Source organism: Xenopus laevis, chromosome 9_10L (assembly GCF_017654675.1).
Source record: "Xenopus laevis strain J_2021 chromosome 9_10L, Xenopus_laevis_v10.1, whole genome shotgun sequence".
NCBI lineage: Eukaryota > Metazoa > Chordata > Amphibia > Anura > Pipidae > Xenopus > Xenopus laevis.
This window is the reverse complement of record NC_054387.1, coordinates 136118600-136134171: the sequence shown is the minus strand read 5'-3', so window position 1 is coordinate 136134171 and position 15572 is coordinate 136118600. Positions and strand designations below refer to the sequence as shown.

The following is a 15572-nucleotide window of genomic DNA, read 5'->3' as shown; positions in this document are numbered from 1 at the left end:
AACTTCTATAGGAAAGATGAAGAAGCCTACAAGCAAGCCTGGGAAAAATTAAATGCAAGATATGGTCATCCCTTCTTAGTACAAAGAGCCTTCAGAGAGAAATTAATAAACTGGCCTAAAATAGGTCCTAAAGAACACTTCAAACTCCAAGAGTATGGTGACTTCCTGCAAGCATGCAGCAATGCCATCCCACATGTTCAAGGACTAGAAGTACTGAACGACTATCTAGAAAACCACAGGATGCTAACCAAGCTACCTGAAGAAGTGGCTTCTAGATGGAATCGCTATGTGACTAAACAGTTAGATCAAGGCAAAAACTTCCCAAGTTTCAAAGAGTTCTCTGTGTTTGTCAATGAGGAAGCACGGATAGCATGTAATCCAGTAACAGCATCTTACGTCTTAAAACCCTTAGAAGAAAGGCCTGCAAGAGAGACAAAACGTGCAAGAGCAACTAGCTTTACAACCAACACAGCTACTAAAGGTCCAGATACCTATGAGAGCAAGTTCAAAGTCACTACTGGGATCAGTAAAGAGTTAGAACCGACAAATCTTCAGACTACCTTCAAGTGTATGTTCTGTGGAGAGAACCACTCTATACATAAGTGCCAACAATTGAAGGAAAAGTCTCCAGATGAAAAGAAGAAGTTTGTTCTTGATAACCAACTGTGTTTTGGATGTCTAAGAAAAGGCCATGTTACTAAGGAGTGCAAGAAAAAGGCCACATGCAGCGTTTGTAGAGGACGCCATCCTACACCACTACATGAAGAGCGTCCAAAGAAAGAGAAATCCTTAATGCCCAGAGATACTGAGGAAGAAAAGAAAGTATCAGTATTCTCTTGCAGAGTGAGGGAAGGAGAAATCAATGGCACGTCAATGGTTGTACCAGTGTGCATTTCAAATCCTAAAAGGAAGAACAAGAAGGTATACGCCTATGCACTACTGGATGCTCAGAGTGATGTCACCTTCATTGATCAAGAAATCTGCAAGAAATTACAAGTGGCTACAGAACCAGTGAAACTCAAACTCACCACAATGACGGGAAGAGACACATTGGTGAACAGTCAAAGAGTCAAAGGACTGAGAGTTAGAGGACTTCATTCAAACTGCATATTAGATCTACCTCCAGCTTATACAAAAGACGACATACCTCTAGATCGAGACCGCATACCTACCTGTGAAACAGCCAACAAATGGGAGCACCTATCTGTCATATCCCATGAAATGTCCCCGCTGAAGGAGTTTGGTGTTGGACTGCTGATAGGTTACGACTGTCCTGAGGCGTTGGTACCACGAAAGGTAATCACAGGAGGAAAGGGTGAACCCTACGCAGTTCAAACTGATCTAGGATGGGGTGTTGTTGGAGGAAAACAGCAGATTGCAAACTCAAGACAGGTGACAGGAGTGTGTCATCGAATATCCGTCTTAGAGTTACCAACTGTAAGTCCAGCGAAAGTAATCAAGATCCTAGAATCCGACTTTGCAGACGTAAGTTCTAGTGAAAAGAGTGTATCCCAAGAGGACATAAAGTTTGTACACACTCTAGAAGATAATATTCAGCAAAATCAACAAGGTCATCTTGAAATGCCCTTACCCTTTAGAGAACGACCTCATCTGCCAAACAACAGAGTTCTTGCCCTAGCAAGATTGAAAGGCTTAAAGAAAAGGATGGGAAGAAATCCCAAACTCAAGGATGATTATTTGAAATTCATGAAAGACATCCTCAAAGAAGGACATGCAGAGAAAGTTGATAGTCAGCCTAAAGAAGGAGAAGTGTGGTACATACCACATCAAGGTGTCTATCACCCAAAGAAACCAGATAAGATCAGAGTAGTTTTTGATTGTTCAGCAAAATACAATGATGTTGCATTGAATGATCATCTACTAAAAGGACCAGATCTTACAAACACTCTGCCTGGAGTACTCTGTAGATTTAGAAAGTATCCCGTAGCAGTCATGTGTGACGTTGAAAAGATGTTCCACCAGTTTCATGTGAAGAAGGAAGATAGAGACTTCCTGAGGTTTCTATGGTGGGAGGACGGTGATATAGATACAGAGCCAGCGGAATACAGGATGAAAGTACACTTGTTTGGTGCAGCATCATCTCCAGGTTGCGCCAATTATGGTATGAAATATCTGGCCAAACAGGATGAAAACGATTGTCCATCAGCATCAAATTTTCTGAAGAAAAACTTTTATGTAGATGATGGTCTTATAAGTCTAGAGTCCACAGAATCTGCAATTCAATTGGTGAAAGAAAGCCAAGAGTTATGCGCAAGGGGAAACCTGCGTCTTCACAAATTCATCTCAAACAACAGAGAGGTACTGGAATCCATCAGTGACTCTGAACGTGCATCAACAATGAAGAATGTAGATCTTAACTATGATCATCTTCCAGTTCAGAATGTACTCGGATTGGGATGGAATGTAGAAGATGACAATTTCTTCTTTGAAGTATCCATTGAAGAGAAAGTTCCAACTAGACGTACCATTCTTTCCACAGTGGCTTCAATATATGATCCATTGGGATTCTTGGCACCAGTAATTCTCAAAGCAAAAGAAATGCTGCAAGAATTATGCAGACAGAAATTGGGATGGGATGAACCCATACCTGAACGCTTGAGGCCAAGGTGGGAGAGTTGGATAAGAGACTTGCAAAATTTGAAAGAAGTTCGGATACCCAGATGTTTTGTACCTCCTGATTTCGGAAAGTACAAGAAAATAGAACTTCATCACTTTTCAGATGCCAGTAGTCATGGTTATGGTCAGTGCTCCTACATCAGAGTGATAGGAGAAGAAAAGATACACTGTGCCCTGGTTATGGGAAAGGCCAGAGTCGCACCAAACAGTATTCAGACAATACCAAGACTTGAACTGACAGCAGCTGTCGTTTCAGCATCAGTAAGCCAATTTCTGAAAGAAGAATTGGAATTGAAAATAGATGAGGAGTATTTTTGGACAGACTCACAAGTTGTCCTAGGATACATAAACAATGACGCTCGAAGATTCCACATCTTTGTCGCCAACAGAGTCCAGAAAATTCGAGGAACAACAAATCCAGAACATTGGCATTATATTGACACAAAGCATAACCCAGCAGATCATGCTTCAAGAGGCCTGAATGTAACAGAATTGAAGAATTCAAACTGGTTCACCGGTCCAGAGTTCCTTTGGGAAAAGGAAATTATACCCAGTGAAGGTTATACAGAACTGTCTATGGGTGATCCAGAAGTAAAGGTTGTTCAAACATTGAGCACTGCCGCCAAGTGTCAAGATGACATACTTGAAAGACTAGCCAGATGTTCAAAGTGGAATACAGTCATAAATGTAGTAGCTCGAATTCAACGGTTGGCAAAAGGAATCAGAAAGAAGAAATCGTTGAATGTAGAGGAAAGAATGAAAGCTGAAGAAACAGTCATAAGACTCATTCAACAGAGATTCTACAGTGAAGAATTGAAGAGACTTAGTCAAGAACCTAAAAGGCTTCCAAACAACCACCCATTGTACAAGCTTAATCTTGTTCTGCAGGATGGTATATTGAAGGTGGGAGGGAGACTGGAAAATGCATCATTACCTGGCAGAGTTAAGCATCCAGCAATTCTACCCAAAAATTCTACCTTCACAAGATTGATTATTGATCACTACCACAACAGATCCTTGCATCAAGGAAGAAACTTTACCCAAAACTGTTTGAGAGAAGGTGGTTACTGGATAGTGAAAGGAAGCAAAGTTATAGCAAAGTACATAAGTAAATGTGTAACCTGTAGAAAGACACGTAGACCTACAGAAGAACAAAGAATGGCTGATCTACCGGCTGATCGTGTGAACCCATCACCACCATTTCTTTATAGCGGAATGGATTGTTTTGGCCCATTTATCACCAAACAGAACCGCAAGGAGTACAAGAGATATGGACTAATATTTACATGTCTAAGCTCCAGAGCAATTCACCTGGAAATGTTGGAAGATATGTCAACTGATGCATTCATCAATGCCTTAAGATGTTTCATAGCCATTAGAGGTACTGTGAGAGAGCTTAGATCTGACCAAGGATCTAATTTTGTTGGAGCAAAGAATGAATTGAACAAGGCTCTAAAAGAGATGGATAAAGAAAAAGTAACTGAGTACTTGTTAGAGAAACAGTGTGATTTTCACATGAATGCTCCAAATGCAAGCCATACAGGAGGAGTTTGGGAGAGGCAAATCAGAACTGTAAGAAATGTGCTAAGTGCAGTGTTGAAAAGGAACGCCGGAAGAATAGATGATGCTTCACTTAGGACACTATTCTATGAAGTAATGTCTATTGTTAACAGTCGTCCACTTACAGTCGACAACATCAACGACCCAACAAGTTTGGAACCTTTAACTCCCAACCATCTACTTCACCTTAAACCTGATTACATACAGCCACCGCCTGGCAAATTCACCAAAGAGGATTTATACGCCAGAAAAAGATGGCGAAGAGTTCAATGTCTATCAGAACAGTTTTGGAATAGATGGAGTAAAGAGTACTTAGCTCATCTCACGCTAAGAAGTAAATGGCAAACACCCAGAAGAAATGTCCAAATTGATGACATAGTGTTAGTAAAAGAAGACGACTTACCTAGAAGTCAATGGAAATTGGCCAAAGTCCTAGAAGTTCAAAAGGACGAAGACGGACTAGTGAGAAGAGTATTGTTACAAATAGGAGACTCAAAACTTGACAAAAAAGGAAAACGTCTCACAATTCCACTCAAGTTGGAACGTCCAATTCAAAAGTTAGTTGTTCTGCTTGAGAGTAACAAAAGACACTTGAGAGTTGAGAACCAGATGGAAAATTCCTCAAATCCATGTTGAAATCCTACTACTGAGAACATAGAGTTGTAGGTAATTTTGGTGGGAGTGTAGCTGGCCAGCTAAGACCTGTCCTAGGTTACTATTATGGTTATATATGTATGTACCAAAACCTGCCAATAACCTCAGTACAGTTCTTATGTTCACATGTTTAAGTAAAAAGCAGAGTTTGCCTGTAATTAATGTTTCTGAATGTGAATGTTATAACATTTATATGCATTGTGTTAGCAGAAGCAGAAAAAGAAAATATACCTTTAAGAACCATTATATAGGTAAGCCAATCATAGCCAGCCTCTCACTGCACAAGAGCTTCAACCAATCCCAGTCAGCTACACAATTGATCTGTGTGGGAGTTCCCCATGCCAGATCTTTCTGAGGCCATTACTTATCAGACAAAGGGAGGAAACAGAGAGTTCCAGTCAGAGATAAGTTTTATGGAAGCAGAGAAGGCCAAATAGGTATTTAATACACTTATTTATGTTCCCCTATTGTTTAATAGTGTGAGTAGGTCTGTATATTGAACCTGTATATGTGTTTACTTATAGTTCCACCAATTTCAGACCTATCCAAGTACCAATTTCAGACCTATCCAAGTATCAATTTCAGAACAATCCGAGTGCCAATTACAGACCAAATACAGATGCAATTACAAATCCAAATGCAAATACAAAGGTGAATTGCTTACTGCTGATATAAAGCAAATGCACAGTCCCATACCAAAGTGCTATACCTGAGAGTGAAATACATCCACCATCTTAAGTTATCTGTTAACTGTTGAACTGCCTTTTATGGTTTTATTCACCACGTGTTTGTACATGGAATATCCGCTGCACAAGCAGCAGTGTTATATGAAGAAAGTTGAAGTTATTAAAGAAGTTATTTAAAAGTATTGGTGTGTTCTTTAAACCTACTGCCTCCATAGAACGGCGCTAGAGGAATTACACAGTAAAAGAAAGTCTGATTAGACTAAAGGGACAGAGATTTTATAATTCTTCTAATGCCACAGCGCACAAGGCTCTGTGTAGTGCTGCGCCTGCCACACCTTCCCATTGTTACTGATTTTAGCAGCGTTGTTGGATATTGTAGGATTCTCTGCGCCACATCAGTTTCATTTTATCGACTTTATTTCAGTTTCAGGCTCTAATAAGAGTTACTTGTGCTTATTTTCATTGAATCTCTGGTTTATAACACTAGGAATTATCCTCTTATTTACAGTGACAAGTTCATGGAACTTACTGGACTCTTCAGCTCCTCTCCACAGGCCCAGAATTGCTGGGGGCTGTATCTTGGGATTTAGGCAATGGGTTCAGTTTCTGCCCCTCTGACAGCAGATAATAGACTCCTGTGGGGAGAAAGGTACAACATTATTTATATTATTATGATCTTATTGTACATCTCACACTCCCAGTTCTGCACTGGTGCCCATCTGAGTGACACTAGGGGTCATTTATTTACCACTTAGCATTGACTGGCCCCTCATTGAACTGCACAAAACCCCCATGTTCTTTAAAGCCACTTGCACCATCATGTGCTCCTTGTACTTCTGTACAATTACACTCAGTTCTGCTGCTTTCTGCCTGTTCCAGACCCAGTGCTGCTGTGATTTACCCCTGCAGTTAATGTCACCTCCAAACCCAAAATCTCCTCCAGGGTTCCCACACATGAACCACACATTGTGAAAACATTGTGGGGTAAAAACATGGGGATTATGTTCAGAAGGGCTCTTTGTATACTGGACATGCAAGTAAATGCCGCTTACAGGCAAGAGGAACTATTGGATATTCAGTAGTTACAATTAGAGGTTTTAACTTTCCCCTATACCCCTAAATTGGATCCCCCATAAACTCAAGTTAAAATCTCTGGAGCAGGTTGAAACCCTATTCCTGTACTGCACAACAGCCCCCCAATAGCCTGCTTTGCCCTACCTGTTCCCAAAAACAAAGGACTGCAGTGAAGTTGGCAGAAAATATCTCAGACTACACAATAGTGGCCATTAAGCAATTGCTAAAGCTACACATGCCCAGTTCAGCAGTTGAGTCCAGAATTTGGTAGAAAATGTTCCTGCTGTTTCTCACATGATCCAATTGCTCAGCCCATAAATGATTAAATCAGTATTATTTGCCCAACCCTGGGTCTGGCAGTTTCAGAAGATTCCCTATGGGATTTGGGACACATTAGAAGAAAGGCTCAGGCCAGATTAAACCCAATCCCCAACTCCCTGGTTCCCAAGCTGTGTAGCAAGTTGTACTTGTCTTACTGAGCATGCTGGGAAATAAAATGTTGATGGTGCCATTGGGTGCAGCAATCTCTCAATCATATGAAATCAATTCTGTTGCCAAACTACAGCTGAATCTATTCTCTGTACAGATCTGATACTGCTGTGTATAACTGGGTTATTGAACTCACACAATACAAAGAGTCACAAGGGATATTTTGGAGGGGGAGTTACATTAAGATACAAAATGCATAAATCTTAGATATTAATTGTCATTGTTATACTACATAGAGGAACAACAAGGCTACAACTGAGTCAACAGTCACTATCCCCCAAAGTTACACTTATCCCAAGTAGCCAATAGCATCACTTGTAATCACTTGGCCCCACAGAAAAATCAATCTAGGGCCCCCCTATACTTTAGCAATGAGACATTTTGTCACATAAACACTAAAACATTTATCATTCAGTTTTTCATTTGCCTCCTCCCCAAGCCTCCTGGGCTCCTCAGCAGTACCTCGGGTTACTTTTTGCACAGTTTTATCCCTATGTGTACCCCCAAGATATTTATAGGATGAAACACAGTTATTTGGCTGTTACCTCTCTCCCATTGGAAATCCCTCTGGATTGGAGAGTTTAGTGTCTCATGTTGCACCTGAGCAGTGAAGTACAAATCAAATCTATTCATCTTATCCATAAGATCAATTCCATCACATATACTGGTGAGTCTGTAGGAGCCGTCACTGTTTGGAAATAGTTTATTCTGTATAAAGTCATCAGAGATCATCCAATAATCCTTCTGCCTCCCCACAGCTTTGTGCCAGGTAATCTCAATGTTCTGTGGGTAGAACTGATCTATTTCCATGATGATGTGTCTGTACTTCTGTCTAATGTTTGTCACAACTGGGACCCCTGGGAATGAGACAGTGATTACTAACAGGCTGCTGACTGGTAAAAACAACTGAAGCAAATAAATCAACATAAAATGATAACTATTTGTTATTAATAATGATGGGCAGATATATTTGGCAGGCATGGATTCATGGCAAATTTCTGCACTTCGCCACCTGTGAATATTTTCCTGAAACTGCTGCAAAAATTCACCATGGAAAAATTTGTAGTGGCAAAAAAAGTTGCTCGTGTAAAAATTGCTGCGGATAAAAAATTTTTTGACGGCCATTGATGCATTTGGACGAAAGAGTTGCATTTGTACAATGTGTTGTGCGCATAAAAATTGTGCGTCAAAATGATTTTGACACCCATTGCCTTCAATGCGTTTTTACAAATTTTTCACCATTTTAAGAGTTTTGCAAATTTTTTGGCTAAGCTCATCACTAGTTATTAACTGTTTTTTAAAGTAAAGTTTTTATATTTAAGTTCTGTGGTTTAATTTTTTATTTTGTTTATAAGAAATGAAGGTGCCGTGTAGTGTAACTACAACTCCCACAGGCTACTGTGCTTTAACCTTGTTGTACCCAGGCTCCCTGGAAACATCCAGCTGGGTCAGCATCCAGAAGCCAAAGAGAAAGCTCCACCCCTTCTCACTTACTATACCAAAGTGTGACAGGAAGTGGTCACAACACCTCCTGGCCAATAACTGCTATATGTAAATTTCAACTAGATACATGAGCATCTTTAGGGCCATAGGGGCACATTAACCTCATGGGGCCCTACAGTACCAATGACAAAGTAAGAGGAGGGGTGAAGTCATCAAGAATGATTCAAAAAAAAAAAAACTAGGCGTAAAGCTGAGGACGAGGACTTCCCGGGTAATTTTCTCAGAGATATTACCTGTGCCATGAGCAACGCTCGCAAAAAACAAATATATACAGGGGCAACAAAAACCATGAATTTCAAAAAAGCTAATTTTAGCGCCTTGAGGGCTGCCCTACAGAGCATTGATTGGGGCATTAAGTTTTCAGCTAAAAACACAGAACAGAAATGGTTGTCATTTAAAATGATATTAAATCATTACTGTTCTCAATTTATTCCCTTAAGGACTAAACGTAGAAGCTCTAACAATCATCCTGTGTGGCTTAATACAGAAGTAAAGAAGTTAATGGGAAAGAAGAGAAAGGCATTTAATAACTACAATTCTGTTGGGAAAGAAGCTGCATTTAATGAATATAAAAACTATAATAAATGTTGTAAATCAGCAATCCAGAAGGCAAAGAAAGGAAATGAGGAGCGCATTGCGGCTGAGGCTAAGACTAACCCCAACAAGTTTTTTTTAAGTATATTAATAGTAAAAAGATGCAGGTTGAGAGTGTTGCTCCTTTAAACAATGGTTCCAGTATGGTTGTAACAGATACAGAAAAGGCAAATGTGCTAAATAAGTTTTTTCCCTGGTCACTATGGCAGCCATCACACTACGCGTATTTCCCCACCCCACATGCTGATAGGACAGCTTCCTAAAGCACCACCAATTAAATTTTTCCCTGCAACTCCCGGTACCTGGTGTAGATCAATGCAGCAGGATAATCAGCCAGACAAGTTTCTTTGCAGTAACATAAACTTGTTTATTAACAGAGAACTGTTGCAATGGAGTAGTTCACAGGTACTTAGATGTTCACATGCATAATAGGATAGCTTCAAGCAGCAATATTCGCTCCGGGGGGTACAAGGTGCTCCAGGTGAGCTAATATCCAATATATCAAAGTAACAGCAATAATAGACTTAGGAGATAGTTACCACTCTCACTAGGCACTATCCCTTCAGATGAACACTAAGGCTTGTGTTTCTCAGCCTGGGGTCTTGTCTCTCGGCACCTTATATGGTCCTCACCTCACCCACTGTATTCAGCGTGGGGTCTTGGGTCTTGGCACCCTATCTGGTCCTCAACTCACCCACTGTAGTCCCTGCTCTAGTGGTTCAAATACCACAGGGTCCTAACCCCCACTATTTCTCCTCGTTGGAGCCACATCTGCTCACTAGCTACCCTGTGCTGACTCTCACTCCTAGAGTGACTATTACCGTATTCACTAACTCACACTTAACTAATTTCACCAGCAGACCTGGACCTGTAGTACTTGTCAGTGAGGCAAAGTCCCAGAACAAACCCAGACTACATGGTGCTAAACCCCTTTATATTATAACATAGTGCCACCTAGTGGACAAACTCCCTGAACTAATGTGGACCAGCAAGGGACATAACTGCCTGAGTTAACTAAAGGACCCTTAGGTGTTCAAATGCTAAAGGGGAACAGCGCTGCCAGTGGACGATGTAGTATCCTATCTTAACCCAATGGATAGCAAAATGGAGGCATCTCTCAAGAAGTTTTTCATAGCACTTGGGGCTACAGTAACACCAGCATTAGCCTTGACCTCAGTATCAAGGGCTTTACCGGGTTGGATACAAAATGTAGAGGTAGCACAGAAAGAAGGAGTAAGTAGAGTAAAGATTCTAGCTGCGCTGTCAGAAGTCAAGTTGGTAACTGATTTCATTACAGAATCCTCTTAAGATTTGGTGAAGTCTTCATTCAGAGCTATGGCACTTTCAGTAGTGGCAAGAAGGGCATTGTGGCTGTGATCATGGAGTCTGTATAATCTACCTTTTGAAGGTGCCATGTTATTCAGAACTAGGATGGAAGAGATAATCAAAAGAGTAACAGATGGCAAGAGTGTTTCTTCCTCAGGAACGAACTCCAGCAAGAAGTTTTGACACAGGGACAGGAATTCCTGATAGAAAGTTCTCCAGAGAGTGATGGTATTTCAGAGATATGAGGCAGAATGCAAAGTCTAATCAATGGAAAGGTTCATTCTTTGAGATGCAAGCAGAGAAGAGTAATCCAAAACAGTCCAAAGAATTATTCTGAATTCGAGGCGGTCCAGTCTTCACCAATACCCATAAGATTAGAGAATTTTGAAGAGGTCTGGACGAGGTCGGTAGAAGATCAATGGGTAATTCGAACATTAACAAGAGGATATCATTGTGAGTTCAAAATGTGTCCAAAGAACAATTTATTTCAATGGTCAAAAAATCCTTGTCAGATGGACAAGAAGGAGATATTAATAGAGTATATTTGGCAGTTACTACTGGAGGGGGCAATAGTTCCTGTACCGACAGAGGAAAGAAGAAAAGGTGTGTACTCATAACTTCCAGTATTAAATTTAAGACCAATAAACTCATTTTTAAGAGTACAGAAATTCAGAATGGAATCGATTCATTCAATTATTGGGCAGACTGGATGCTGTTCTTAGATCTGAAGAACACATATCTGCACATACCAGTTGCACAAGCACATCAAAAATTTCTGAGATTTGCGATAAGGGAAGACATGCATTACCAATTCACATGTTTAGCGTTCGGCTTAGCAACTTCACCACGTGTGTTCAAGAAGAACAGGAGTCCCAATGTATCATTATTTGGAAAACATACTGCTAAAAGCCAGAGAACCAAAGGTTTTAGTGGTGGGGAGGAGAGCAGTTTCTCTAGTAGTGGTGGGGAGGAGAGCAGTTTTTCTAGTAGTGATGCTGAGAAGAACAGTTTCTCTATTAGTGGTGGGGAGGAGAGCAGTTTCGCTAGTAGTGGTGGGGAGGAGAGCAGTTTCTCTAGTAGTGGTGGGGAGGAGAGCAGTTTCTCTAGTAGTGGTGGGGAGGAGAGCAGTTTCTCTAGTAGTGGTGGGGAGGAGAGCAGTTTCTCTAGTAGTGGTGGGGAGGAGACCAGTTTCTCTAGTAGTGGTGGGGAGGAGAGTAAAGTCAGGCCTAAGCAGATTGTGGTTGTAGGGGACTCAATTATTAGGAAAGTGAATAGGGCAATCTGTTGTCCGGATCGCTACAACCGAACAGTTTGCTGTCTACCTGGTGGTTGATCGGATAGACAAATTGTTGGGTGGGGCTGGGCATGACCCAGCTGTCTTAGTGCATATCAGTACTAATAACAAAATAAATGGGAGATGGAAGACCTTAAAGAATGATTTCAGGGATCTAGGCTTTAAGATTAAGGAAAGGACTTCCAATGTCATCTTTTCTGAAATTTTGCCAGTGCCAAGTGCAAGTTTAAAAAGAAAGCGGGAGTTTAGGGAGCTAAATGTGTGGCTCAAGTCTTGGTGTAGGAAGGAAGGGTTTGGGTTCCTAGAGCACTGGGCTGATTTTTCCTTGGGGTACATCCTATACAGCCGTGACGGTTTGCACCTCAATGGAAGGGGGTCCGCGGTGCTAGGGGAAAGAATGGCTAAGAGGTTGGAGGAGTGTTTAAACTAGGCAAGGGGGGGTGAGATAAAGAATTATGGGGGAGCTAGGGTAGACGGGGCAGTGGGGTTAGTAAGGGGTCATGGGGAGGAGTGAGGGGGGGCATACAGTTTACCAGCTAAGGAGGTTACAAGGAAAACATGCTGATATGGTTATGGGACCTATTATACAGAATGCTCATGAGCTGGGGCTTCCCAGATAATAGATCTTTCTGCAATTTAGATATTTGTACCTTAAGTCTACTAGAAAATCATATAAACATGAAATAAACCCAATAGGCTGGTTTTGCCTCCAATAAGAATTAATTATATTTTGGTCAGGATCAAGTACAAGCTACTGTTTTATTACACAGAAAAGGGTCATTTGGATTATTTGGATAAAATGGAATCTATGGGGCAAATTCACTAAGATCCGAAGTTGCGCCACCGACAGCTTCGCAGCACTTTGCCGCACTTTGCCAGGCGTAGTTTCGCCAGCACTACACAAATTCACTAAAATACGAAGTTGCGCTAGCGTTAATTCATCAAGCAAAGTGAAGTTTCGCTAACGATACCTAATTTGCATACGGCGCCAAGTTAAAGTACAATGGACGTATATGTAGCAACAATACATTACACTACACAAGCCTGGGAAACCTTCATAAAATAAAATAGAGTTGTTATTTTGCCCTATACATGTGCCCACTGTATAATTGAGTTGCCATATGTTAGGAAATGTAGGGGGGAAGGAGGGTACCCCCAAAAAAATTTACAGCTTTTTTTGTGACTTAGAAAAAGTTTCAATTTATTTTGAAGCAATCTCTATCTACTCTATTGCACTTTGCCTGGTCTGAGGTGGTGAAGGCAAGTCTGGCGCAAGAGGTAACGTTCAGTAAAAAGTGCAAGGTAGTGAATTAGCGTAGTTACGTCCCTTCGCCATAGCGCAACTTCGCATGGTGTAAAGGTGTGAAGTAGCGCTAGAGTAGGTCCACTTCGCTACTGAATTTACCCAGCGCCCGTTAGTAAATCGTCGAAGTAACTAAATGGCGTCACGCTGGCGAATTTGCTCTAGCGTTAGCAGCTTCGCGCTTTAGTAAATTTGCCCCTATGGGAGATGGCCTTTCCATAATTCTGTATAAGTGTCGAGTATGAAGCCCAGCTACTCTTGCAGATACAAGTGGCTTCACAGCTGGGTCACGTTGTTACTATGGGTGACTTCAATTATCCAGACATTGACTGGGGTAATGGGGTTGCTAAGACAGAAAAAGCTAGTAGGTTTGTAAATATGCTGAATGACAACTTTTTATTCCAGCTCGTTCAAGAACCTACTAGGAATAACTCTCTTTTGTACCTGTAATAACTAACAATACTGAACTGATCTCTAACATTTGTGTGGGTGAGGGGCATTTAGGGAATAGTGATCATAACATGGTCTCCTTTGAGATTCTGTTGCAGAAGCAATTCTATAAGGGACCAACTAAAACACTACATTTCAGACGTGCAAACTGTGACAGTATAAGGGCATCTCTGCAACATATTAAGTGGGAAATGCTTTTCACAGTACATTATCACACTTTTCAAGTACATTAGATGATTGTGTGCTCTGCTGTCAATTGTATTGACTCCCACAAATAGTTTTATATTCTTCTATAGTAGACTGTGTGACATAGGCAAAAATGATAACTGATAATCACATTCACCTCTCACACTGAGGGCCCCAGTGCTTCTCTGTAGGGGTTCCCCCAGACTGGGGTGTCCCACCCGGCAGATAAACTCCGCCCCCTGATCAGTTATTGCTGACACAGAGACAATGAGACTGACTGTGCAGGAGAAGGTCCCATCAGCTTCTCTCTTCTGCTCCATCTCTGGGATCTTGTATTTCTCACTGGGACACACAGAGAATAATTCCTGCCCTCCTGCTTCTCTCCTCAACCATTTCACCTCCAGAGCATCAGGGAAATACCCCCAGATCTTACACTGGAATTTGCCCTCTTTGCTGTGTATCAGGGTATCAGGATTTATTATCTCTTCCATCCATGGGCACCAGGGGAATTCTGTAAATGCACAAGGACAGGGATAATCTGTATCATCAAACCCACTGAATAAAATCCCTTCTCCATTATTAAAGGCAAAATATCCCTCCTCCCCTGTGTGACATGAGCTTAGTCAGTTGGGGGGTATGTGGGGGGACAGATATAAATATACATGTATTATTGTTACACACACAGCTGATTCCTCACATTGATAGGAACCCCAATACTGTGTCTGTGGAAAGGGAAAATATCAATTTTGAAGACTGTCTACTTTCCTTTGAAGACTGTCTACTTGTTATTCACGCTGGGTTATCCCTATGTACTACCGTTAGTTCTACTTCAGATTTAGATCAGAACCATTAATAAAAGGTTAGTATTAAAATGGCAAATTCCTAAATAATTTGGCACAAAACTGATTCCAAAAAATTACCAAAACCTTCTAACATTAGACAATATATATATAATACACAAAAGCCGTGAATATCTTGTAAATGATATCCTTATAAACGGTGGGTTCTGATGTCATCAGTTATAAACAGTGAGTTCTGATGTCATTTCTGTCACATGACTCACTGAAATTTGTGTATTATAATAAATAAAGTAGCCCCAGTTGCAAAATATGAGGATATTAGAAGTTACATCGGAGTTCCATGACCTGTATAACTCGGCCTTCAGCCTCGTACTTTTATATGGTCCTGAAACTCCTCGGTAACTTATAATTTCCTTATATTTTACAATAGGGGGTACTTTATTCACTATATAAACTTGTTTTTTGTCACATGACTTACTATAATGTGTGTATTATAATAAATAAAGTTCCCCTTGTTGGAAAATATGAGGATATTAGAAGTCACCTCGGAGTTCCATGACCTGTATAAAAGCTTTTATATAGTCTTGGAACTCCTCAGTGACTTATAATATTCTTATATTTTACAAAAAACAGGCACTTAACTCACTATATATCCACTATATATCCAATAAAAGTTAGTATTCCAAGCATGGAAATCTTGTTACCTGGATCCCATGCAGAGAATTCCCTGGACTCCTCCCCATCACTGGATTGGTGGTTCCAGGTCACTCGCACTTTGAATCCTGGATCTTTGAAGAGATGTCCTGGGAGCTTACACTCACTCTCAATATTAAAGGAGGAATTAGGATTGAGAGTAAATGTTTCATTGGACTCCAGTTGTTGGTAGTGTCCAACTCCACAGCTCCATCTGATCTGGATGTCTCTGGGGTAAAACTCCCTCAGGGTCAGACAGCTCAGAACCTCTCCTGACTCACTCAGGGAAAACTTCATGGAATCCTTGGGCTTTACTGGGAAAT

The 15572-nt window shown here is 40.9% G+C and overlaps 2 protein-coding genes across 2 annotated transcripts in view; one reads left to right on the top strand and one right to left on the bottom strand.

The window, feature by feature from the left end:
- Window positions 1-15572, bottom strand: part of LOC108703823 — a 45398-nt gene that overhangs the window by 19261 nt on the left and 10565 nt on the right. The window contains exons 6-9 of the mRNA XM_018240128.2: window positions 15261-15563; window positions 13914-14267; window positions 7646-7957; window positions 6067-6172 (exon numbers count right to left, since the gene is read on the bottom strand). Of these exons, the coding sequence (XP_018095617.2) occupies window positions 6075-6172; window positions 7646-7957; window positions 13914-14267; window positions 15261-15563 (1067 nt within the window). The 3' untranslated portion in view covers window positions 6067-6074. The remainder of the gene's footprint in view (window positions 1-6066; window positions 6173-7645; window positions 7958-13913; window positions 14268-15260; window positions 15564-15572) is intronic.
- Window positions 3542-5864, top strand: LOC121397889. The gene is made up of 2 exons (XM_041575929.1): window positions 3542-5288; window positions 5376-5864. The coding sequence occupies exon 1, from the start codon at window positions 3796-3798 to the stop codon at window positions 4831-4833; it is 1038 nt and encodes a 345-aa protein (XP_041431863.1). The 5' UTR covers window positions 3542-3795; the 3' UTR covers window positions 4834-5288; window positions 5376-5864.